General features: G+C 43.4%; 1 protein-coding gene across 9 annotated transcripts in view; it reads right to left on the bottom strand.

The window, feature by feature from the left end:
• The window catches only part of LOC127583556 (neural cell adhesion molecule 1-like), a 435935-nt gene that overhangs the window by 174160 nt on the left and 233828 nt on the right, over window positions 1–27947 (bottom strand). For all 9 annotated transcript variants that reach the window (XM_052039651.1, XM_052039654.1, XM_052039652.1 and 6 more), the window contains exon 2: window positions 10082–10156. In XM_052039651.1, coding sequence (XP_051895611.1) covers window positions 10082–10156 — 75 coding nt within the window. The remainder of the gene's footprint in view (window positions 1–10081; window positions 10157–27947) is intronic.

Raw genomic sequence — 27947 nt, 5'->3', positions numbered from 1 at the left:
TGGGTAAAATTACTGTAGAAATAGGACCTGATGGTCAGTATGGACTCAGTGGGCCGAAGGGCCTCTTTCCATGCTGTACCGCTCTTTCTCTTAATGCTCAAGGGACATGGACTGGAGACAGGAAGAGGGTGCGGAGGTGGATATAAAGCCACGTAAGAGTCATGAAGAGGTGAATACAGGGATACAAGAGACTGCAGATGCTGGAATCTGGAGCAACACACCAAGCGCTGGAGGAACTCAGCGGGTCAGGCAGCATCTGTGGAGGGAAACAGTCGACGTTTCAGGTTGAGATCCTTCCTGGACTGGAGGAAGGGCAAAAGGTCTGAACCTGAAACGTCGACTGGCCATTTCCCTCCAGAGATGCTGCCTGACCCGCTGAGTTCCTCCAGTTTTTGTGTTGCAAGAAGAGGTGAATTGTTCATTCTGCTCCTATTTTTTGTTTTATGAAACAGTGTTAGCCATTTTACTTACCTACAATACAGAAGGCCATTCAGCCCATCTGGTCCATGCTGGTTCCTAACATCTGGCACCATTCTTTTTCCCAGTAGCATTACAACTAATTCTCTTTCACACGTCTATCAACTTCCCTTTGATTCTTCTGCTACTGACTGACATTAATGGGTAATTTACCAGCGTGTACTTGGATGTGGGAGGAAACTGGAGCATCTGGGGTAAAACCCACCTGGTTTCAGGGAGAACGGCACACTCCACATAGAGAACATCACAGATCAGGACAAGCCCATGTCTCTGTAGCTGTGAGGAGGCAGCAGCAAGAACTCTTGCGCCAACAGCCACCATCTCCTACCCTCCATCTCTGCTTTATACAGTAACAGGTCAGATGCCTGTGATTTGAAGTGGGGCTGGCTGCAATCCATCCCACCCAACAGCCTGTTGTACTGCAAAGAGAAATCCCTGATGGACACACAACCAACATTAAATGGAATGAATTAAAATGCAAAATCAATCTAAAATTCAGGTGGGAAAAGCAGGAACATTAAGCCATCAGCTCTCCCCACAGCCAAACAAAACTGCTAACAGCACAATACAAGCCTAGCAGAGTCCAAATTAATCACAGTGGACCAATTCCTACTGCAGGTTGGGTTCATAAAAGCTAACTCAGCATATTGCAAGTAAGCAAATAGAAATGAATTCCGGTCCTTAGGGAAAACATGCTAAATATGTTAGCTACAAAAAGGCAGCATGACCGTAGTTCCCCTCTATCAACTCTGTTTGTTACAACCTTGAAGACCTCTATCAACGTTGTGTATTTGGATTTTCAGAAGGCATTTGACAAGGTGCCACATAAGAGGCTGGTGCACAGCAGGATAACAGCATTTTATAACTGAACTGAAAAGCCACGGGTGTTGCCACAGTCGAGGGGCACTGTGTGCACAGTAACTCAGGGTGCGGTTTTCTCACTTGAGAAACAGGGGGGAACACAAAGGAGTTGAGGCCAGAGTGAGATGGGTCTGAGAGAGGGCTGCAGTGAGGTTCACCAAACCGTGGAACCCTGGACATTCCCTCTAGAACCCTGGACCTTCCCTCTAGAACCCAGCCTGGTTGGACCTGTCTGTGCGTCGAGTTGGGTTGGGCAGCGAAACTACTGCATCCCTGGGTGGGATCAGGTCCAGAAATTACCACGCTGCAGTAACAGAACGCTAAGGAAACAATAGTAGGGTTGATCAGAACCAGCATAGATCTGTGAAAAGGATATCATCCCTGGCTAATCCGCTGGAGACCTGAGGGTGAGATGAGGAGAATAGGTAAAGGGAACCACTGGCTCTGGAGTACATGAAGCAGGCTGTGAATCCTGGGGTGCTGCAGAGACTGGGCTTAGGCCCCAGATAGACCTGCTCTGTACCAATCATTTGGCTGAGGGCACCACGTTACATTTCCATTTTGATGATGATGCAAATCTAGATGGGATTGTGAGCGGAGAGGAGGGGGAACATGGATGGAAGAGAGGCATGAACAGGACATGGATGAGCTTAGTGAGTGGCAGATAGAATATAATGTGGAAAAATGTGAGATCATTTACTTTGTAGATTGGTATTGGTTCATTATCGTCACATGTACCGAGATACAGAGAAAAGCTTCTATTTGCGTGCCATCCAGACAGATCATGCCTTACTTAAGGAAAGGGAGGTAATAAAAAGAAAATAGGATGCAGAACATAGTGTTGCAGTTACAGGGAACGTGCAGTGCAGGTAGACAAATAAAGTGCAAGGACCACAACAAGGTAGATTGGGAGATCAAGAGTTCATCTTTATTCACCGAGAGGTTCGTTCAAGAGTCTGATAACAGCGGGACAGGAGCTGTCCTCGAGTCTGGTGGGACACAAAACAGTAAAGCAGAGTGTTTTTTGAATGCTAAGTGACTGGGCAGAGTCAGTGTTCAAAGGGTTTTAGGTGTGCTTACACACAAGGCACATGGTATGCTGGCATTTGTTGGGACAGGACTTCAGTACAGGAGTATTCAGTTACTGCAATTATAAAGGGCCTGGTGGGAGCACACCAGGAGGACTGTGTACAGTTTTAGTCTCTTTGAATACACTTGAGTGTGAAATGAAGTTTAACTAGGCTGATTTCTGGATTGGCAGGTTTGCTGTCTGAGCAGGGATTGAGCAGACTAAACCTGCATGCTCTAGAGTTTATAAGACTGAAAGGAAATCTCATTGAAACTTAAAAACTTCCGACAGGGCTGAATGCAGGGAGGATGGTTCCCCTGACTGAGGAGTCTCAGACACAGTCTCAGAATAAGGAACAGGCCATCTAGCATTGAGATGAGGAGACATTTCTTCATTCAAAGGGAAGTGAATCTTCAGAATTCCCTGCCTCGTAGGATTGTGGAGGCCTGGTTGTTATGTTCATTCAAAATAGATTATAGATAGATTATCCCTGGATATTGAGGGAATCAATGGATATGGCGATGCAGGGAAATGGAGCTGAAAAGGAAGATCAGCCATGACTTTAATGAACGACGAGCAGATGGCCTACCCCTGCTCCTATTACTCATGTTCCGCTCACTGTGATGAGCTCACTGCCAGCCCAATGATGAATATCAAGCACACAGCAGCAGTGATGGGAAGTGTATAAAAAAACTGAAAAGCCTACTGTCGCCTCATAGGTCGATAGAGTAGCAAAGAAGGCGTAAGGCACGCTTGTCTTTATTAGTTGAGGCATTGATTTCAAGAGTCAGGAAGTTACGTTGCAGTTTTATTAAAACTCTGCTTAGGCTGCATCTGGAGTATTGCCTTCAGTTCTGGTCACCCCATTATGGGAAGGATGTAGAGGCTTTGGAGAGGGTGCAGAAGAGGTTTACCAGGATGCTACCTGGATTAGAGGGCATCTGCTACTAGGGGAGGTTGGACAAACTTGGCTTGATCTCTCTGGAGCGGCGGAGGCTGAGGGGAGACCTGACAGAAGTTTATAAGATTATGAGAAGCATAGATAGAGTAGACAGCCAGTATCTTTTTCCCAGGGTCAAAATGTCTAATGCTAGAGGGCATGCATTTAAGATGAAAGGGGGTAAGTTCAAAGGAGATGTGTGGGGCAAGTTTTGTTTTACACAGAGAGTGGTGGGTGCCTGGAATGCGCTGCTAGGGGCTGTAGCGGAGGCAAATACGATAGAGGCATTTAAGAAGCTCTTAGACAGGCACATGAATGTGCAGAGGATGGAGGGATATGGACATTGTGTAGGCAGAAGGGATTAGTTTAGTTAGGCGTTTAATTAGTTTGACATAACATCGTGGGTTGAAGGGCCTGTTCCTGTGCTATACTGTTCTATCTTCTATTTTTGCCTCCTGCACTAACAGACCCATTAGTTCATGTGTGTTGCATGTGCACCAATCCACTAAGTCTCTCAAAACTGTTCCGGCAATCAATAAGATCACAGCTGGTCTAGATCCACATTCCCATCCCACCTTCAATAACTTCTCACCCCTTACTGATCAATAACCCATCCTTAAAAATATCCAAAAACTTTGCTTCCACTGTCCTTCACGGAAGAAGGTTCCAAACACTCACAACCCTCTTTGTCAGGGAGTTCATGGCTTTGTGGCCAAGTCTGCAGATGATACAAAGATAGGTGGAGGGTCAGGTAGTGTTGAGGAAGCAGGGAGTCTGCAGAAGGAATCGGACAGGTTTGGAGGATGGGCAAAGAATTCACAGATGGAATACAGCGTAGGGAAGTGTACGGTCATGCACTTTGGTAGAAGGAATAAAAGCGGAGGCTATTTTCTACACAGGGAGCTAATTCAGAAATTGGAAGTGCAAAGGTACTTGGGAGTCCTAGTGCAGGATTCCCCAAAGGTTAACTTGCAGGTTGAGTCGGTAGTAAGGAAGGCAAATGCAATGTTAGCATTCATTTCGAGAGGAGGAGAATATAAAAACAAGGATGTAATGCTGAGGCTTTATACGGCATTGGTCAGACCAAATTTGGAGTATTGAGAGCAGTTTTGGGCCACGTAGCTAAGGAAGGATGTGCTGGCATTGGAGAGGGCCCAGAGGAAGTTTACAAGAATGATCCCGGGAATGAAAGGGTTAACATATAAGGAGCATTTGATAGTTCTGGGCCTGTACTCGCTGGAGTTCAGAAGGATGAGAGGGGATTTCATTGAAACCTGCTGAATGTTGAAAGGCCTGGGTAAAGTGGACTTGGAGAGGATGTTTCCAGTAGTGGGAGAGTGTAGGACCAGAGGGCACAGCCTCAGAATAGAAGGACGTCCCTTTAGAACAGAGATGAAGAGGAATTTCTGTAGCTAGAGGGTGGTGAATCTGTGGAATTCATTGCCACAGACGGCTGTGGAGGCTAAGTCATTGGGTATACTTAAAACAGAGTTTCATAGGTTCTTGACTAGTAAGGGCGTCAAAAGTTACAGGGAGAAGGCAGGAGAATGGGGTTGAGAGGGAAAAGTATATCAGCCATGATCGAATGGCGGAGCAGACTCGATGGGCCGAATGGTCTAATTCTGCTCCTATATCTTATGGCCTTATAAGAAAATTGTTTGTGTTAATAAATATTATAAATTAATATTATATTTCTCATAAGGACAAAATAGCTTACTGGATAATCACCACAATTAAATCATTAAAATATTCAATCATTTTGTTGGAAAGCTGACCATGAAATAACAATATTCATGTAAACTGTGGGTGAGTTGGAGAAGATGATGTCCAATTTATGATTGTTCATTCGGTCTAAAATTCTACAAATGAATGAGTAATTTCTCTAATTTAATCATCTGTCAGCGTGCACCATCTCTGTATGTTCTAAATAGATCACAGACATCTGTCAACAAAAACAAGTTCATCAGTTGTAATTCTTCAATCACCTCAAACTGCATTCCTCCTGTTCTAAACCACTGAATAAACATGTCACGGCATCTTTACACAAGTAGTCTTAAATTTCATATAACTTGCAAGAGAAAATCTCTCATTTCTATTGCAGGCTCAATAATAAATTAGGCCAAAATTATCCTTGGCCAATCTAATTGGTTGTACTACATTTATAGCAAGTACAATAAGGAGATTTTCCATTTCAGCTTTTCTAATGGATGTGAGGAGTTCTCTGCAAAATGGGGGCCCTCTGTCCACGATATTCAACGCATTAATTTTAGTGACTTGAAGATCACTGGCTGGAAGGCAAATGATATGTTTTATCGGTGTGTGTCAGGAATGCCAAAGCAGAAACTTTCTCCGCTAATCTCTTTCCAGAGCGTCAGTCTTGTGTTTTTGATGTGAAACATTTATTACATTTGGCTCAGTGCAGGCTGTCCACATTGTGAGATTAACAAATAAGGAGATTGCTGCAAATCTTCACTTTATCCCTGGACACACTGTGTAGGAACCTGTCTAATATAGCAGGCAAAAGATCACCAAGCAAAAACAATGGAGACAAAAGGAGGAAAAGAAAACTCTCCCCCATTTGGTCTCTGTTGCAAGGGAAAGCTCAGTTTTAAATGTTGAGTATTCCTCAAGGAATTCAAACGATCTGCAGCTCAGGAATTATGGCCTTCCATGACTATTAAGAGTGCTCATAAACTACAGTGTCAACTGCAATATCTGGTTTATGCTGTAGGTCAGATTCAGACGCGTGTGTGCAATAGCTGTATGTGAAAATGTCACCGGCACTTAGTGATTAACAACTGAATATCATGTCTGACACATCATTCCTATTTTTGGCTGGGTGGAACATAAATCATTTCAGGAGGGGAACAATGTTCACCAACAGCCTGCTCTATCCTGAGTGATTGCATTTTCCTGCGGCTTATCAGGATTAGACCAACGCAGAGCCTGAACATACGCTTCAGTTCAGTCCACACAACTAGAACTGCTTCAAATGGTATTAAAGCTACCAGCGTAACTGCCCACCTTCACCAGACCCTGCTAATAGTGCCTGTATTGGCCTAACAGAATACAAGCTGAGTCTACTTAGAAACTCCAGACAGGTGCTCTGTGTGGGCTCTGCAGCTAGATGCCGACAGCTGTTTCAGTAGCAAGTCTCCACTGAACATTTTAGCCATGCCAGCAGGACCAGGGTAGCAAACGTTCAGGACGACTGCCTACTTCTCCTTTCCGAGGTTGATGGGGCATGGTGATGGTGTTAAAATAGCAACTGCAGTCCTGATCAGCCTTGTACTCTGGCTACAGTGACACTGTAGATTGCACAACACTGCAGTTGTTGCAACACTGTGGATGGCGCAACACTGCAGCAGTGTAGCTGGAAGGTGCAGTGTGCACTGGGGCAGCAGCATTTGTGCATGGGGATTGACACTTGGGTGACTGGGGATCTGGAGCTCTGCATCCACAAGATGATTGGTACAGGATGGGGGTGGTCCAAAGAATGAAGATAGGCAAGTCCCTGGTCTTGGCAGGCTGCTTTGAGAGATGTGAGGGGACGACCACATCGTCCCAGCACTGCCCAACAAGCATGGTACAGAGAATGTTATCATCCCTGCGCTGGCGAGGAAATCATCAGGGCACAAGGGTGTCCCACTCCTGGGGCTGTCTAGTCAACTTCTGTATTGATGCAAAATGACCTGGGACTGAAGATTACAGTCTTCACTCTGGGGGAAAAAAATGCCCTTGTTTTACCAAGTACCAAGGAAAATAACAGCATTTGTCATTGAATTCCACCCAAGTGATCCAAAAGGATTGGAATCTGATTTAAGTAAACATAAATGGCCCAAACCACAGTTATGTACAATCACATACAGCTAACGTCACAAATCCAAGAAACAAGTCAGACTTCACAATCCTCTCCGACGCAACTGTTTTACATCACTCTGTACCACTCGAGATTAAACTTCATTTTAAAACATCAATCTGATAACGTTCTTAGAGGAAATTGAAGAATTTGCTGTTTCTTTGTTGATAAATGGCTCAGCTTCCCCGGTGCCTTCTCCATTTGGCAAGTTGTCCGCATCCTGCCTTAAGCAAGCTATTTTTTCTGTCTTTGATAGCCTGTGCATGTTATTAGCTTCACTGGTGTTTGGATCCGTTCCGATGGCTTTGGTACAAGTCAAGGAATGGCAATCTCTCTTATATCTGTCACTTCCTGCATTCTTTTGGCATAGTTTTGGTTGCTCTGGGAATCTTCAGCTGGACATGTCAATATTAATAATATATCGGGCTGTTTCTCTCCTAAGCAAAGAATGAACGGTTAGGAGAACTCAGCAGGTCAGGCAGCATCTGTGGAGGCAAAGGGATGGTCAACGTTTCAGGTTGAGGTCCTGCAATCAGGACTGAGAGTGCAGAGGGAAGATGGCCGGTGTACAGGAGTGAGAGGGAGGGGCGAGACAGAGACAGGGAGGTGATAGGTAGAACCAGATTTGGGGGAAGGGGGAATGACGGGCGGATGGAGGAGGGGGAGTGCTGAGATAGAGGCAGGTTGGTGACAGGTGGAAACACACCTATCCACCTGCATTCTTCTCCCTTGGTTCACCTTTCATATCCCTCCCCCCCTCCCAATCCCACCTGGTTCCATTTGCCTATCATCTCTCCCTCACCTGGTTCCACCCATCAGCTCCCTGTCTCACCCCCTCCCTCTCACTTCTATACACCGGCCATCTTCCCTCTGCACTCTCAGTTCTGATGCAGGGTCTCAACCCAAAACAGCAACCATCCCTTCGCCTCCACAGATGCTGCCTGACCCGCTGAGTTCCTCCAGCAGTTTGGTTTTTTTGCTCCGCATTCCAGCATTGGCAGTCTCAGAATCAGAATTATTATCACTGACATATGACGTGAAATTTGTCGCTTTACGGCAGCAGTACAGTGCAAGACGTAAAAATCTATATAAATTAAAGAAATAAACAAAATAGCGCAAAAGGGAAGGAATAACAAGGTAGTGTTCACGGACCATTCAGAAATCTGATGACGGAGGGGAAGAAGCTGTTCCTGAATCGTTGAGTGTGGGTCTTCAGGCTCCTGTACCTCCTCCCCGATGGTAGGAACAAGAGGCGTCTCCAAGAACTATTCAACCCCTGGAGCAGGCTGTGCCCTTCAATAAGTTCAGGGGTAACCCCGTGCATCCCCAGCCTCTCCCTGCACTTCTCTGTTCAGCTGATATCCAACACGTGCCTCTCACCATTCCCTGGCCTGTGTGGTACAATGCTGGACCGTCGAGGTGGTGGGAACAACCACTTCAATGAAGGGACAGAGGGACTGAATACAGAGCTGGACAACAGTCAGACCTGTGGGGAAGGTGGTGGTGCTGCCGAGGAGGAGAAGGAAGGAGGGAGGGAACAAGGAGGAGGAGGAGGAGGAGGACACAGCTTTCCCCAACCTCACCTCCTCCACTCACCCCCACCCGGAGCCTCCGACCTCACCTCCACCCCAGCCCCCACCCACAGCTCCCAATCATCTCCGCCTCCCCCTCTCAGCCCCCAAATTCCCCTCCCCCACAGCCCACTCCTCCCCCCATCAGCCCCTGGCCTCCCTTCCTCCCCCACAGCCCCGACCATCTCCCCCCTACGCCCCCGACCTCCCCTCCTCCCCCCCACAGCCCCCGACCGCCTCCCCCACCCACAGCCCCGTAACCACGCACCCTCACATGCAGGAGAGCCACAATCCCATCCCTGGATGCCACCCCCAGAGCTGCCTGTTACAGCAGACTCCACCCTAAGGGATCCCTGCCAGCAGGGTGCACAGAGTAACAAGACACATCGGTGGCTTTAGAAAGGATGTTCCATGAGGAACACAGTCACCTTGTACAGAAACTTGTGGAAGTAAGCGTTCTCACTGGATGTAGAGAGCACTGAGTAACCCAATACCAGGATGATGTGAACAGTTTGAAGACCATGTAAAGAGAGGCATCAGGAAGCAGTTAGCGTCAGGAAGAATGGTTTGTGGCCCTGGCATTGGATTGATAACAGGAACTTCAAGATGCAGCAATGAGAAGACAGCGAGTCTGCGCTCAGGAAGGACGAGATGGGCTGAACCACCTCCTACCTTAATCTGTCTTGTGTTCTCGTGGTTGTGGAAGCGTGTGTCAGTGTATCGCACCACTGAGGCAGCACAGCACTTTAATCAACATCTCTGTCCTGGAATTATACTGAGCTTGTTATTGACGACACTGCTGCTGCCCACCTATCTATAGCTTGAACACTGTGACAAACAGGTGCTGATAAACTGCACCTCATCACTCTAGTTAAGATTTAGGGGGAACACTTCCACACAGCTTTGTGTCCGATAGAGTTATAAACCCATACATCAGCAGGGTTTGCAGACAGGCAGATTTGTAATCGTGCAAAGTGCTGGGAGAAGCTTCACTCCTGCCAACACCACCCCAGAATGAGCAACATGCACATCGTCAACAAATGGCCTGAACTGAGGGAGCAAGTGCTTCACTCACCGCCAAAGGCACATAACTCTCAGAGCACAGCATCATAAACTTTGTTCTGCTTATATATCTGTCACCTCCTTACTGAGGGCAATGTCACTTGGGCTGTCTGATTCATAGCTGTAATGATTTTTGCCACTGTTGTCAAGTATTCCGCACAGTTATAACCTTATGACCGAGGTGCAACACAGAGTACAATGTTTGTTTGCTCACCTTAGAGTGATTGTTTGTTATGACTTACCAGTACACAGGAAAAATTTTGACTCTCCCACACTGACCTCTCCTTGAGGTGGCATAATATCAACTTGTAGGGCAGCTAAAAAGAGAGAGGAAAAACAGAAATGAGACAAATGAACAATGACCAAGACCGCAGTATGACACATGAAGAATGCATAAAGCACTAGCAGGGCCTGCACATACATCCAAAAATAAGCCTTTCACCTCAAGAGGTATTGGAATTGGTTTATTATTGTCACTTGTACCGAGGCACAGTGAAAATCTTGTCTTGCATACCGTTCATACAGATCAATTCATTACACAGTGCACAGAGGTAGTACAGGGTAAAAACAATTGGGACGAGGTGGATGGGCACCGTGGACGGCATGGACTCGTTGGGCCGAAGGGCCTGTATCCCTGCTGTATTGCTCTACGACTCTAATTAACAACCTAGAGGGACATAGGCAAATAAGGTCCAAAAGTGCATTCAGTGCGTTTACACTCAAATGCGCAAACCACCACATAACTGGAAAATGTATCTTTTCAGAAAGGCAAAACTACAAACAGCTGGGTGGATTTTATGGAACTACAACATGGTAGAACTTATCACTGACCCACACCTCCCTCATGGTGTTATGCTGGGAGCAATGGATCAACCAACTCAGATATATTTCAACTGAAAGTTAATATGTCATATTTCATTCGACTGACAGAAATGATAACTTCACTGGCAATAAAATCCGTATGTAGCACCTATGCTATTATCAATATATTGGATCCCATTCACTATCTATAGATCCTTAAATTCTCTGAGATGTTTCTGCATTCCTGAAGAAATGCAACCATTCCAGAGTAGTGACATAACTGGCTATTTTAACTATTTCTGCCAGCAATCCATGACTAGGTACAGCTCCCTTGGCAATGACAGATGATTCCCTTGCACATACCACTGGCCAGATTTGAACAATGATCGGTAGACACTGGCAGCTCTGCTCTGTAACACGAGCACAGAAGCAGAAAACATCCGCTCCGCACACATCGATTTGGCAGCAAGAGTAAGTCCGCTCTGGACAGAACACAGTTGTGTGGACATGGCAATGCAATCGCGTACAGGCTGCAGAGAGGGAAGCAAAGTGCAGCAACATCCTGCCACATTATTACATTCTGCAAACAAATGATCAACGCTGTTCTAACCCCCTGGTGCCAGTTCATGCCATTTAATACAAGCTTTACATAAAACTCTACAGTGGTTCAAATGCACATTGCCTGGTTTGCTTCTGTTGATATAAAACTATTTCTTTACAGGTTTAATAGATGAGCTTCTTTGTTTAGATCCTGTGATCTATTCACTGATAAAGCACTGCAATTTCTTAGAGCAAACAACGCCTGCACGGCATGTGATGTGTGGTCAGATTTGGTTCTGCAGCCTCTCTCTTCTTCATTTTTGAAATTCTTAAAATATCTTCCTCAATTATGATCTTTTAAATTACTAAGGGAACAGAAATCAGCTGCTGCGTAAGGAGTCTCGGTGCTACTCAGGTGAATCTATTAACGAACCACACAGCTCACACAGGCAGATGCCAATAACATTCACCCTGCAAACTTAACTGAAGAGGATTGCTTCTCTCCAGTAATAAAATTTTATCTTTCCTTTCATCATACTGGCTCTTTAATCATGGCAACAGATAAGGCCTTTATTCCTGAAGAACAATACTGACGATGTATACATTGTCCCTGGGGTAAAGTGATTCTACTAACGCTGGTTGCTGTAGTAACTGTCATTTTGACCTGTGCAAGGGGAGGACTCACTCTCTGATCTCATTTATCTGCAGGGCTGCTATTTTTCTCAGCTAAGTACTGTAATTAAGTTCTTCTCAGAGTGACTAAGATAGCAATTAGAAACCAACGGTCTCTTTTGATCACAAATCTAACATAGACAAATAAAAAACAAATCATTATAATTTCAGGTTATTATAATGCTTCAGTTGTCAGGATCTCTCATTAAGTGTTCTATTAACGGTTGCAACCTTCCCCATCTGAAACTATATTGGCTATGCTGGCTCATAAACAAGTGTCTTAATAAATGTAATGGGTCGCAAACAAGATCTTAAAAATTGCCATAACTGTAATACCGACAAGGTACTATTGTAACTTGCATTTTTGCAGCGCTTCTAAGCAGACTGACTAAAATCAACCTGGCACCTCACTCAGAATAATTAGTCATTATTAAAATCCGCATGAGTAGCAAGATCCATATGAATGATAACGTCGGGTGCTGACGTCAGCTAAGGCTTTGCTCCCGTGAACCTCTCACAGTCCCGAATCCCCAGCCCCTGTCACAAGGCTGTTGGAAGCTCTACATATGTGCCCTGGTGGTTCCACAAGCAAATACTGAGGGAACATACTTTCCTTCTCAACCGCATCAAAATTCTTAGTGAAAACTGATTATAACTTGGAATTTATTACTACTTCCACAATGAAAAATTCATTACAAACTGGCCTGCAGTTCAGCTGCTTTGGATTTGTTCTTTTTTATTCAGTGAGATTTCATTTTGTCAACCGACTACTTTTAGCAATCTTATGCATCTTTTATTTAGTAAAGTGTTTATTCACTACTTTCATTCATGAATATAACAAAATTTGAAATCCCCTCGAAATAGCAAAAAGGTAGTGGAGTGGGGAACTGCACATGCTTACTAAATATTCATGGGATAAACACAACTCAATTATTTCTGATATCAAAAAATGCACAGCAGACAATGAGTCTCAGATGTCTTTCACTAGTTCTTTAATTGTTATCAACTACAACATTTTCAATGAGATTAAAAAAAAAGCTTTGATCGTATCACTAACACTTCATGGTTTTTTCCTTCACAATCATGGGAGTTATTTGCAGCGCTCTTTGGTGTTCTCCATATCCATGAGTCAGATCATATTCAGACATAACTGACACAGCAACTCCTTATCTTGTTAAACAGTTCAAAACCACAATCACAGATCCAATTTGCATTGCACTTTGAAATATGGAAAATCTCAGAAGGAGAAGGACTGAGTCTTAACAGGAGAAGTCAATGGATGTGCAAAAGCTTGGTTAAACAGCTAGTTCTTGAGAAGGTTTAAGGAGGGAACTTCATTACAGAAGAAGGGAATATTCACGAGCCAGACTCAGGGCACTGGATGAGAAGGTAAGAGGGTTAAGTGCAGACGAGGTTGCAATAGTGCAACCTTGTCTGCACTATAGGGGAGAAAGAGCCCATCAAAAGACTTGTTGCAAAGTCTGAGAATGTTGAGAAGACACAAGAGACTGTGGATGCTGAGACCAAATGAAGGGTCTTGACCTGAAACATCGACTGTCTATTTCCCTCCACTGATGCTGCCTGACCCACTGAGTTCCTCCAGCAGCTCATCTTTTGCTTTGAGAATATTAAATTTGATCCGGTGATGGTGGAGAGCCAGTGTAAGCCAGGTAGGCTCAAGAAGTGGGTGGCTTTTTATGCAATATCGAAGCATTTGTGTTTGCGGGGGGGGAGCACAGCTCATATCACAGTAAGACTTCAAACATACATAAAACTCTGTCTATGCAGGCAGTCAGTGGAATAAGCATATTGTTAAATGCAGCATTTAATATTTTTGACTGAATTTATGTCAAACACTTCCATAATTCATAAATCAGTAAAATTACCAAAGGCTGCCTTGGCAATATTAATTCCAACACCTCTGAGAAAGCAGCCACTGACACATCACATCAGACAGGTTAGTTTTAATGACTTCAGTCCACGAGCTGCATGCTCTGATTCCAACGTGCCCGGCTCACTGAACAACAAGTCCACCCATTTTAGATGACACACAAGGTCAAAGTCGAGTTTATTGTCATATGCACAAGTCCATGTGTGCACAGGTGCAGTGACAAACTTGCAGCAGCATCACAGGCACATGGCATCAGATACACAACATTCACAAGAAAAACATAAATTAAACATAAATTCTACAAGAAAGAACACAATTAGAACGAAAGAAAACAAAGTTGATTGTAGTGCAAAATGGTCCATCCAAGTGGTCACAGTGTTGTTATACTGAGGTAGTGCTTAGGGTTGTGCAGGTTGGTTCAAGAACCGAATGGTTGAAGGGAAGTAGCTGTTCCTGAACCTGGTGGTGTGGGACTTCAGGCTTCTGTACCTCCTACCCAATGGTAGCTGTGAGAAGATGGCATGGCCTGGATGGTGGGGATCTCTGATGATAGATGTTGCCTTCTTGAGGCAGCACCTGGCATGGTAAATTCACCTCCAGGCATGTGCTTACAGTCCATCTGTACATCCATGGCAACCAAGACTCATCCCTTGATTCAAAAAGAGACTGCATCAATAGAAGCCATGGATAGTCCTTCCTTCACCATATTACAGATTCCCTGAAGGACACACTGGAGAACTAAGATATCACACTTTTGTAAATTATCAGTAATTCCTGTTTATAGACACAAACTATCAGGAGAGTTTGACTGAGTCTTAAAAGAAAAATGTTGTTTCTATGTATCATCTGGAGGCTTTTATTTAAGCAGTGTTCCCACAGGAATTATTTTTTGTGTCTTTACTTTCCTTGCTTCATTCCTGTTTATGTGAAAACAGCAATTTGATCTTTTTTTATTTACTTCTCACTCAGTTCAGGGATTTTTCTTCTTCACACAGAGAGTGGTGGGTGCTTGGAATGCGCTGCTGGGGTGGTGGTGGAGGCAGATACGATAGAGGTGTGTAAGAGACACTAGATAGGCACGTGAATGTGCAGAGAATGGAGGGATATGGACATTGTGTAGAGAGAAGGGATTAGTTTAGGTAGACATTTAATTACTAGTTTAATTAGTTCAGCACAACATCATGGGCCAGAGGACATGTTCCTGTTCTACGTTCTGTGTACAAAGGCTATTCTATTTTGAAAACTCTCTCTCTCTCTCCTGAACATTTCCCCAATTAAATCACATAACCTCCCAACAAAGGAAGGGGGACATTTAGCTCACTGTGGCTGTACTGGCTCATGAAAAGTACTCTCCAATTCCACTACTAACCCCAACAATTTTCCTGTAATCCTCTTCAAATACATGTGTAACTGCAGTCGAAAATCCCAGATCACAACACAAATTGCTTCTTGATCACAGAGACAAATTAAATTGGTAAATTGGTTTATTATTGTCACATGTACCGAGGTCCAGTGAAAAACTTTGTTTTGCATACTGTCCATACAGATCATCTCACCACATCGAGGTAGTACAAGGGAAAAGCAGTAACAGAATGCAGAATAAAGTATTACAGTTACAGAGAAAATGCAGTGCAGGCAGACAATAAGGTGCAAGGCCATGAAGAGATAGATTGTGAAGTCGAGAGTCCATATTATCGTACAAGAGGTCCATTCAATAGTCTCATAACAGCGGGATAGAAGCTGTCCTTGAGCCTGGTGGTACGTGCTTTCAGGCTTTTGTATCTTCTGCCCGATGGGACGAGGGAGAAGCGAGAATGCCCAGGGTCTACAAATAGATGACCTGGTTCCACGCTTCTGCCAGTGTTGGAGAGACACGAGAGTACCTGCACTCCTTTCAGGGAGCTACTCTGCCTTTGGTTAATGGTCTGATTCAAGTTGGGAATCCATACAGGGTAGAAAGACCACAGGGTAATTGGTTTATTATTGTCACTTGTAACGAGATAAGATGAAAAGCTTTTGCTTGTGTGCCGTCCAGAGAGATCATTCCACACGTAAGTACATCGAGGTTAGCACGAAAGGAAAACAGAATATAGTGTTTTAGTTACAATGGAAGTGCAGTGCAAGTAGACAAATAAAGTGTGTACAAGGTGAAGACACTGAGGTATCAACAGAGCACTTGGCATGTAGCAGAGTACAAGTCAGAAAGGTGACTTTGTACAGTGACCATGTTATTATAAACATGCACAAAGCAACTGGGTCCATTTTCTACTTTCTCACTATTGTGATCAACTTACAATAATAGAATTTCAGTAGACTTCAAATGCAGATGGCTTGAGTTTTTTGTTCACTGATTTGCTTAGATTTCACAATATATTTTATCTGAAGCTTTCCACATCCATGGGTGATGCATATGTCCATCAAGGAACATTTCTGTATGAATGGCATGCTATTATAGAAATCAGATCATAGTTTATAATTGAAAATCTCTACAGTATATAGAAATGTCTGTACTGATTATCACCTTTAAGCTGTTTTGAGAATAAGGCAAAATCATTCTATTACGATGACATGCATTTATATTCCGCCTCTCTGCATCTTACAGATCAGCAGATGGACAATGAATGGCATGGCAGAGAGTAAGATTTTGGGCTGGTCAATGTCTGGTCAAGAGATGAGCTGAGGAAGATTCATTTTCTTACACGGGGAAGTTCTCTGGAGGTGATGCTCTGCACCGTGGGAATGATAACAATGAGACCCCACCCCGAGTCCAAAATCAGCCTGGCTGTAAGCTGCCATACACGGTCCATAATTTAATGCTGAAAATGGTCCCAAAGGAATTTCAATCCCTTTATGTTTGACAAGGAGTCAAAGTAGTACAAGGATGATGGGATACGGGGTCTCGACATGTAGGTCAGTAGAAAAGCTGGTGTGAAGGTTGCAGAAGTACATTCAACGTTGGAGGGGTTGAGGACTGGTAGAAGCTGTAGTTAGCAAAGAGGATACAAGGGTCTTGGATTCAATCTACATCCAAACTCTCCACCAGAGAGACCAGATTCAATATGTACCCCTCAAAGTCTGCTCCCAGTGTCTCTCTCCACACTGACCATTCCCTCAACCAAACCAATACAAAGAGCCCATGGATTCAATCGTCCACCTCTCCATACAGTTCCGCACCAGCTACTCAGGTCAATAACGAGGTAAAACTTTGGTGCTTCAATCAACTCCTCTCCTCCACCCCGCAAACTGTTGAAGTTTCGATATTTTAGTGCTACAATTATGTAAGTTTGGCAGAATGCGTGACATTAAAATGTTGAGTATGTCAGGAAATTATGACCTAATTATTCTCTGAACTGTACTGCCATTCTTGTGGATTTTGCACGATAGGAACTCGCTCTGAAAGTATTGTTCCATTGTTGAATAGTAAAACAAACTGCTAACAGAATAGGATTAAATATTCAAAGAGTAACAAATCAGTTTATTTCACAAAAGGGCATGAGTTCAATTCTTAATTAAAACCTTTCATATACTAAAGCTATAAAAATAAATGTTTTATCCACACTGATTAAATGTGGCCCTTTGATTCTGGCTGCGGAGGGCAATTTGTATGTAGCAGCAAGAGTCATTCAACTTATTATCTCAATGAAAAATTATTGACCAAACTGGCATCGCCAATAATCAAATTGGATAAAATTTTTTGTGGTATTGATTTTCATTGACCAGGTGCTGGGTTTGGGCCAGTGTATTTATTTTAGGAATTGTCATAGAGGGATATCTGCATTCCATTAACCCAAGCTGGATCCAACTCAAATCTGAAAGCAAATGAACCCAAAATCTCCACTCAGTTGTATTTACAATAGTTCAAAGTTAAAATTACTTTTTCAAGAAATATTCCAGGCTATGTTCCAAATTGGCCTTATTCTCAAATATATTCCGAATAACTTGTTTTTAAGAAGTAACAGTGTGCATGTCTTCCAACTTTAGATTACTTTGAACATGGACTATTATAAATCTACACATGACAATACTGAGGATGAATGTGAAAGTCAGCAAAGAGTAAAGAATTCAATTAAAAACTGTCGAGATGAGGAAAGTTGGAGAGGGAGAGCCGAGAGCAGTTTCTGAAGGTCTCATTCAGAATCTCAGGCCTTCATTGCGCTTGAATGAATTGGGTGAGGAGATTTGCAAATAGAATTCAAGTCCTACCCACTCAACAACACACTGGGTCATTGCACTGAGCTGTACTGGGGTGAACCCTCGGAGTATCTCAAGTGCTTTGGAACTGTAGGTTGCCCAGAAACAAAGGATGTTCATTCTCAGTGTCAGCGAACTCTGCTGAATTCGGCTATTTTCCTCACGTATATAACTCCAATGAAGTGAAATGCTACCACTCCCAACAATTTTAAACGTCAAACATCGAGGTCCAGAGATCACACTCAGTCCCTCCTTTATATACATCTCAATTGTGTGTGGTGGACAGGCACAGTAGTGAAATATTTCTGAATTTATTCTCCTGTGCATTCCTGATTTTATTGGACCCCAAGCTCTGGAATTCTTTCCCTACAGTATCTAAAGGGATCAACAATGAGGATAACTTGGGAGACGGAGATGAAGGTAATAGGTCAGCCATGAAAAATAGATAAAATGTCAGAATTGATCCTTAAGAATGTAACAGGAGAACATCATGAAGGGGAAATCATGTCCAACAGATACAGTACATCAGTGTTCTTTGAGGAAGTGTCACAGGCCTTGATATGTGCTACTATGTTAAAGGTGCTATATAAATACATGTTGTTGTTAACACTTCGACGCTATTACAGCGCCAGCGATCAGGGTTCGATTCCCGTCGCTGCCTGTAAGGAGTTTGTACGTTCTCCTGTGTCTGCGTGGGTTTCCTCTGGGAGCTCCAGTTTCCTCCTCCATTCCAAAAACGTACGGGTAGGTTAATTTGGGTTTAAAAAATGGGCGGCGCTGACTCGTTGGGCCAGAAGGGCCTGTTACCATGCTGTAAATAAAATTTGAATTTAAATTTGTTTCAATGCATTCTTTAATCCAAATCTGTGAACTGAAGAATCCCACCAGAATAATGGACAAGAATTCTCAAATAATTGGAACTGAAACTTGAGAATTAATTTACTAACACAAATAGACAATTACGTGATAATTTCAAATCACATCCCTCGCTGCAATTTTCAGAAGTTTATTTTGAAAAGGTTCTTAAAACATTCAGCAGGCAAAAGATGACCCATCTGTAAGAGTGTATGCATTATAACCAAGCTTACATAACCTCTTATGTCTGTCTTAAAAGCAGTCAAATCCAATTTCTATTTTGAATTCCAACAAATGATTTTAATGACTTCAACTTATAATTCTGGCTGGTTTCACCAGCTATCTGTGAAGGCTATTAAAATGCGAGAGATTACCTCTGTGTGTTACCTCTGTGAAACAAAATCATGAACCAGGGTCATCATCTCCTAATGCACAGTATATAGAAGAAATCTACCCCATGGCAGTGAAACAATGAAGAGGAACAAATGTAATATTAAGCTCCAGACTTTGCAGAAAACCACATCCCTTGAAAAAGAAGATTAAACAGAATACTTTTGGATTCATACTGTGAACATAGTATGGTGCCTTCATTTCTCTTCTGGGGAAAAAATGAAAATAAAAGCTTGCTGTGACCTTTATGGTTCATGAAATCAGTGACAACAATAAAACAGTCAAATGGCTGACTACAGGTAAAAAACCAAGAGGAAGAAGTTTGCAAGCCTTGTTTGTGAAAATAGGCATCAGTGCCACAGATACACATGCACACCCTCAATCTCCACCCCATGTAAATGGTATATATATGCGTGCGTACACACACGTGCACATTTTTTTTCCCACTTTGCACAAAAATTGACTTTTTTTTGTTCTAATTGTGTTCTTTCTTGTAAAATGTCCATATAATTTATAATATGTTTTTCTTGTGAATACTGCTTACATGGTGCAATGTGCCTGTGATGCTGCTGCAACTAAGTCTTTCATTGCACCTGTGCGCACATGTATTTGTGCAGATAACAATAAACACATACACACGCACAGAAAAAAACAACCAGTTTTCAGAGCATCACCTTGTCTCGGTGTCAGCTGTTGCACTTCCTATTTGAAACACAATGTAAATTTCTGGAAGCCATCTTAACATTAGACAAATTAAAAAAGACAGCTGTTTTGTAATTATACATGACGACAGCAAAAGCAGAAATAATCACGCCACAGTGACAGAGGATTATATTCTTCAATAATCACTAGACATATTTTATTTCATTAAAGCTAATTGGGCAGTTTAAAGAAAAATTTTAAGGAACAAAAGTGGATTTGCTCGGGCAGCTCAGCAACTAATGAAATGATGACCATGGCCCTGTGTTCAATTTTCTCCTCATCCTCATTACCACTGCTACTGTAAGCTCACTGAAATCTTAGGAGAGTTAAGTTAAACCAACAACACCTGTGCATTATAAGGACATGGTGACAATAATTGATCCCTTCACTCTGAGAATCATTGGATGGAAAAGCTATGCCAGAAATTAGCACACATCAACTTTAATGTCGAACGCTGAACCTCACATCTTGAGTACAAATGCCGCCGCATTACAGGTATTTGGGTTACAGAAATTCGTTACAGAATTCACAGATCACCATCCAAAATTTGAGATACGGAATAAAATTCACCCTCACAGAATTCATGTAGTAAAGTAAATATATCAACACAAATTTTTTTTTTCAAACTCATGTTTCTTGACACAGACGGCATGTGAAGGAAGATTGCGAGATGGATTGTATTCTAGGAACACTTCTCCCAAATGTGAGGGTCACCTGTATATGTGCTGCATTGGAGAGGTGTAGCTTTCATTCTAATGGATACAGGTTCACTCATAGCACCCAATGTGTAGTGAATTCTACTGCGCAGTGAAGGAAGCCCTCAGGATACTGCGTATACCTACTGGATCAACCAGCTCCTGAAGGGGAACACATCACTGCCATAATTCAGGAACAGCACCATTTAAAACTACAGATACCCTTTAGAAATATTGGTATTGGTTTATTATTGTCACTTGTACCAAGGTACAGTAAAAAAACTTGTCTTGCATACTGTTCGTACAGATCAATTCATTTCACAGTGCAGATACGTTAGTACAGAGTGCATTGAGATAGTACAGGGTAAAAACAATAATAGAATACAGTGTAAAGTGTCAACAGCTACAGGGAAGTGCATTGCAGGTACACAATGAGGTGCAAGGTCAAACAAGATAGATTGTGAGGTCGAGTCCATCTCATCACATAAGGGAATCATTCAATAGTCTTATCACCGTGGAACAGAAGCTGTCCTTGAGCCTGGTGTTATGTGCCCTCAGGCTCCTGTACCTTCTGCCTGATGGGAGAGGAGAGAAGAGAGAATGACCCAGGTGGGTGGGGTCTTTGATTATGCTGGCTGCTTCACCAAGGCAGCGATACTGAAACAAACCATTAGCCCCAAAAAGTAGAGCTTTAATCGTACAAGTTGCCTTACTTCATTGCTCCATTTACACAGACAATGCATTGTTAAAGTTAGAAAATCAAAATTAATGTTTCTCAATTAAGTGAATTTGGTTGAAGCTGGGAGTACAATGGATGGGTGGGTGTGTGGTTTGAGATGTCTCTGTACTGGCTGCATCTGCCCTCATTAGCAGCACTGTGAGCAAAGGATTGCAAGCATCTTCTGCTCAAAGAGATTGAGTTTGTCAGCAGCTCTGTGTGGAAATGCTTGGAAAAGAAAACGATTAATCGTTCTTTTGTTGTGCTAAACTAAACAAGGGATAACTTTAACTGTCCTTTCAACACAATGTATGGTCTGTCTCCGAATTTATTCACTGCTGTTTTCACAGCTGCTGCTTGGAGACAAATCCCGCCAGCATCAGTCAGCGGTGGATGGAATAGTCAGGCTCCCAGGCTCCTGGACACGTTTGTCAGCACGACTGCTGAAGGCGGGAAAGATCACTGCCAACAGAATTCCGCATCCATTGGTTCCACATTCAGATTCCACCAGAGACACCGGGAGAAGTATCTGTGGGAGAATGACGGGAAAGACTGGTGTGTGTAAGCCCCCAAAGCACTTCACGGCCAGTGAGGAACTGAGCTTTGGTCAATGCTGTAATCACAGAAGCCAACTTGTGCAGAGCAAGATCCTGCACACAGCAACGTGGTAACAGTGGCGTGGAATGAAGTATAAATATTGGGTCCTGGGCACTAAGGAGAAAACCAAGGCTTCTTGCTGCCCATTACACCCAGCCAAGAGAGTTACTGGGGCCTTGGTTCAATACAGTGATGACTCAGTTTTGTTCCTAAATGTGATGCTCCCTCTGGATTGCCTCTCTCGTTCTGGTGCTCCCTCACTACCGTCCCTCCGGTTCTGGTGCTCCCTCACTACCGTCCCTCCTATTGGGGAGTTCCCTCTGCACTGCTACTCTTACAGAGATGCTCCCTCAGTTTCCTCCCTCCCCCTCTCTCTCTCTCAGGCAGTCATTTGGAGATGTGGCTGACTTAATCCCTGAGATGTCTGTCCTCCAGGTGCCGAGGTTATTCGAGAGCCACAAGTAGAATCTACAGACCTTGCCGCAGGTGAGTAAGGAAGAGCTCCACGAGACAGGTGGGTTGGTGGATTGGAATATTGTGCACTTGTTCTGTTGTTTCCAGATGGCTTTTGTGTGCTCCATACTGTCTCTCCCACAGTGTGGCTCTCCCTCAGTACTGTGCTGGAATATCAGCCTAGACTGTTGTGGGCAAATATTTGTAGCAGGATTTGAGAAATGAGAGCACAGCTCGTGGAAACATGGCTGGGCACAGAAAATATAGAACAGGCCCTTCAGCCCATGATGTTGTGCCGAACTAATTAAGTTACTGACCTTAATCGCCTCTGCCAGTAAATGGTCCACGTCCCTCCATTCTCTGCATATCCATGTGCCTGTCTAAGAGCCTCTTGAACGCCTCTATCCTATCTACTTCCACCCCTGGCAGCACATTCCAGGCACCCACCACTCACTGGGTAACAAAACATGCCCCGCATATCTCCTTTGAACTTTCGCCCTCTCATGTTAAATGCATGCCCTATTAAACAATTCAACCCTGGCTTTCCACACCCTTGTAGATCAGTCTCTGATGAGGAAGGCATAACTCAGCAGTAGAATCAGAAAGGAATCAAGAGTAGTTTTTGCCTGCATACAAGGAGACTCCTAAAGGTGGCTTAGTAATGAAAGGAAAATAAAATGTTCTTTTCTCTCCCTCCATTCACAAGTGCCACATCAGGCAGAGGAGAGCTGAGCTCACACCAAGCGCTGGGGAGGCTGCCCAGCTGTGTCTTGGGACGGACACAAAGTGCAGCAGGAGCTCACGAGGAAATGAACAAGAACAAAGCAGCCAGAGAGCACTGCTTGAACTGGTCGAGTGCAATTTACAGACAACACTTCCAGCTAAACTTTCTTCCCCTTCTTAAAGTCAGTGGAAAAGGAAATTCAATTTTGTTCAGATGTGAAAAAGCTGCATTGTGTTTTCACCATTTCACATTCCCACAAACGAGTCTGCTGCTGGCACTGTCGTCGGCCACTCACCCAGAACACAGGGCTCTTTATGATCAACACAGCTTCAATCTGGGAGCACCTTCACAGGGCTCAGCTTCCGCAGATGGGGACAGAGATCTCATTCAGTAAAGAGAGCAAAAGAATGGCTTACAATGACCTGCCGCACTCACATATCACCGATTATTTGTTTCGTTTACCACAGTATTGAAGCTTATTTGCAAAATATAGAAGTGCATAAATACTTTTTCCTTCACCTCTAACACTGCAGATATACTGTTGAAAGTGTCCTGACTGGTTACACCATGGTCTGGTACAGCAATTCAAATGCGCAGGAATGTAAGAAGCTGCAGAGAGCAGAGGACTCAGCCCAATACATCACGGGCACATCCCTCCCCACAGAAGTACCTACAGGAGGCCCTGCCTCAGGAAGGCAACATCTATCATCAAATATCCCACCATCCAGGCCATGCCATCTTCTCGCAGCTGCCATTGGGCAAGAGGTACAGAAGCCTGAAGTCCCACACCACCAGGTTCAGGAACAGCTACCTCCCTTCAACCATTCAGTTCTTGAACCAACCAGCAAAACCCTAATCACTATCTCAGTATAGCAACACTATGACCACTTTGCACTAAAACTGGACTGTTTTTTTTGCTCCAATTGTGCTTTTTCTTATGTAATTTTTTGGGTTTTTTTGTGAATGTTGCATCTAATGCTATGTGCCTGTGATGCTGCTGCAAGCAAGTTTTTTATTGTACCTGTACCTTGCCGTACTTGTGTATGTGACAATAAACTTGACTTGACCATACATTAAGCCTTTCAGGAAGCTGTGCTCCTGGTGGGAACTTTGCCCACTGGAAGGAAAGTGGACTTCCCATTCCTCATTCATGATAACTCACGACTTTACTTCCAAAGTACCTTCGCTTCCAACTGAAATCAACATTAGTTGTAGGTCAGTCATACCTTCTTGCTCAGGGCTGGACAGACTGAGACTAACCTGCTCAAATTCACAAAAAGTTTATGACGTGGGTTCTCTACTCCTTCCTGGACTCCTGCTCAGACATACACTGATGATGCACACCTTCCTCCCTGGCTTAGTCCTCAAGTTCACTGTGCACCCAGCCCACTAAACAGGTGGGAGACACAAGAGACTGCAGATGCTGGAATCTGGAGGCAGACTGCTGGAGGAACTCAGTGGGTCGAAGAGCCGAGTCCCTCGAGCACTTTGTTTTTGCCACTCAACTGGTTTCCTATCTCCTGGGGCATAATCTCCCCACTAAACCCAAATGCAAATCTACCATGACTTTCAGGTGCAACTGTGTGCGTGTGTGTGCGTGTGCGTGTGCGTGTGTGTATATGAGAGAGAGAGAGAGAGAGAGAGAATACAGAATAGAGAATTAGAGGAATTTAGAGAGGTAAAGAGAGGAAGAGCACAAGGAGTGAAAGGGGAAAAGCGGACAGCAAGTTTGTGAACACACATGATCTAAAGATGATAAGAAATTAAGCAAGGGTTGGCCATTTGGCCCGTAATGCCATTCTGCTGTTCAGCAACCCTTGCCTGTGCTTCAACCCCACCTTCCCACCCAGCCCCATTTCCCCCCTCTCTCCTGTGCCCAACAAGCCATTGAGTGCTGCAGGGTATAATACTGCAAAATTAGCAGAAATTAATTGGAGTGAATTATCCTGCTGTGTTATGAAGGGATTGTTTTGTAGTTGGGAGTTTTTTGTTGCTCAAACAGAAACCCAATATTTGAAATTAAGATATTTAAGATATTTATTTATGAGCTACATGACTGGAAAACTCAGTAAGATTAATCCTTGGTTTCACAATGACTGCTTTGTGAAAGTGCAGCTCATTAAATAGAATATGGATATTAGAAAATAATCTTTAAAAAGGCTTAGAATCATACATCCACCAATAAAACAAAAATGCAATTAACCTGCGACTCCATCTGAGGCCTGAGATGAAACTCAGAATCTTTAATGAGTCAGTATTTCTGTACCTGGGTTTCTCAGAACTCTGGGCCCATCAGCGTAAATCACCAGAGACACGATTTCTTTTCTTCCCGCAGCATCCGGTTGCATTTCCCACCATCGAAGACTGTGGCCATGGTTACACATCTACTGATGCTCAGAATTTAATAAACATTGTACCTGTTTATGTTGTAATGAAAGCCACATGTGAGGCACATGTTCTCCACATCAGAGTTCGTTGTAAAATGCTAATAAATCTGATAGGAATGTCAATATTGAAATGGGCTCTAGAACACCAACAGATGGCATTCTATCTCTAATGCCACATTTAATGACGAGTGTCCTTTAATCTTGTTGCATAAATACTGTGCTTTGTATGTGACAACTTATACACACTGTACCCCTGCATTCATCCCATTGACTGGAGCATTACCAAATAAAGACCATCATGAGGAGAACAGGTAGCTTACAAGCATGAAAGAACAAGGTCAGGCACTTTAAGGGCAGGAGGAAGGTTCTCCAGCAACTGGCAATACCTTTGACGTTGCGTCACAACCTCTAATCAACCCTCACATCTACAACAACCAAGGCGGACTTCACGTCCTACGTAGGAATCTTGTATCGTCAAAGGAAAATGGGACTGAGCAGAGTGAGTGTGGATTAATAAAAGGAAAATCATGGTTGGCTAATTGACTGTAATTCTTTGAGCATGTGTCTAGAAGAATAGGTAAAATGGAACCAGCTGATGCAGTGTATTTGCATTTTCATCAGGCTTCCTATAAGGTCCCCACGGGAGATTGGACAGCAAGATTAGAGGACAGGGAATTAGAAATCTGAAAAAATGTTGCCATGGACTGTGAATTGACAATGAGAGAGAAAGCAAAGAGTGGAAATAAATGGATTTTCCTCGGGTTGGCAAGCTATGAGATCAGTGCTTAGGCCCAGCTTTTTACAGCCTGCATCAATGATCGGTCCAAGGGCACCAAATGACACAGCTCCACTTCTGTTGATGATACAAAATGAGGCAGGATTGTAAGCAAGGAGAAGGATGTAAGGAGGCTTCAATGAGATAGGGATAAGTTGAGTGAGTGGATAAAAACAAGATGAATGGAATATAATGTGGGAAAATGTGGTTATTCACTTCAATGCACAAACAGAAAAACTTTTTTTTTAAATGGTGAGAGACTGGTGGTGCTGTTGTTCAAAAAGGACCCAAGTGTCCTTGAACGTGTCACAAAAAGCCAATATGCAGTGTGGCAAGTGATTGAGAAGCAAATGATATAATGGCCTTTTCACAGACAACCTTCAGTCGATTCTGTCCAGAAGAAGGAAAATACACACAACTTGCTTGATATGGTGACCAAGCCTCCAGAGTATTGTAAAGATTTGCATCAAAAGCGGATAAGACCAATTTCAAAGAACTACTACTAAAAGTGGAGAGAGAAGGGAAACTGTTCTCATAGGAACAAACATAAGTACGTTCATAAGACTTTTGAATTTAATAATCCTTCGTATGTATGGGTGCATGTAACCTGGGGACTGCCTGTATAATAAGACGATTTGAGTACAGGAGTAACTCCAAGGGACCTCGGTAAGACCACACCTGGAGTATTGTGTAGATACTTGGACCTTCTTACCTAAAAAGTGATCTACGTGCCATTGAAGGAAAGCAGCGAAGATTCACTGGACTGGTTCCAGGGAAAACCTTGCGATGAGAGATTGAGTTGACTCAGCCCATACTCTCTCGTGTTTATAAGACTGGGAGGAGATGTCACTGAAAGGTACAACTCTTCCAAAGAGCCCAACAGATTACACACAGGGAGGACGTTTCCCCTGGCTGAGGAGAAGACAACCAGGGATTACAGTCTCAGAATAAGGAGTAGGCCACTTGGGGTTGAGATAGGGAGAATTATCTTCAGGCAGAGGATGGTGAAGTTTTGGAATTCTCTGCAGCAAAGGGTCGGGGAGGCTCAGCTGTTGAGGTCATCCAAAACAGGGACTGTTAGAGTTCTCAATATTAAGGAAATCAAAGGATATGGGGATAGGGTGGGAAAATGGAGAGGTAGAAGAAGGGCCATCATCTCAATAAATCTCAATAAATGGTGACAGGCTCAAACAGTCGAATAGTCAACTATTTCTTGTTTTTATCCTCTTGTTATCAATGCTCTCTAGGGGATGTGTGGGACAAAAAAGAAATGGCTTTGTGTATAGAACTCTGCTTGTTAAAATGCTGAGTTGTGTGTTTTCCTTAACTGTGTTTAAATACATAGAACAGTGTTGATAATAACAGCAATATTACAAACACATTCAATATTGTGAGTGGGGCACAACAGTTACAAGCAAAGAGTCTGTCATAACGATAGATATTGTAATGTTGTGCATAACCTCATGGCCTCTGCTGAATATTCCAGATGCTCAATTTTTATTGCCACTGGCACCAGAATAATCTACTCTCCAACATGTGCAGCATAGTTGTGTCCAGAAAGTAAAACACAACCAAAGTATCATGAACAGCACGAAAGAGAAGTAAGTACAGACCATCCTGGGTTAGAGGTTATTGGACAGCCTGCGCATACAAACTAGCTCCCATAACATTATTAAATTCAGAAGAACAGCAGAAATAGCTTCCTCTCCCTCTACAC

Source organism: Pristis pectinata, chromosome 27 (assembly GCF_009764475.1).
Source record: "Pristis pectinata isolate sPriPec2 chromosome 27, sPriPec2.1.pri, whole genome shotgun sequence".
Classification (NCBI taxonomy): domain Eukaryota; kingdom Metazoa; phylum Chordata; class Chondrichthyes; order Rhinopristiformes; family Pristidae; genus Pristis; species Pristis pectinata.
Note: the sequence above shows the minus strand (reverse complement) of the source record. Positions and strands in the feature narration are given on the sequence as shown.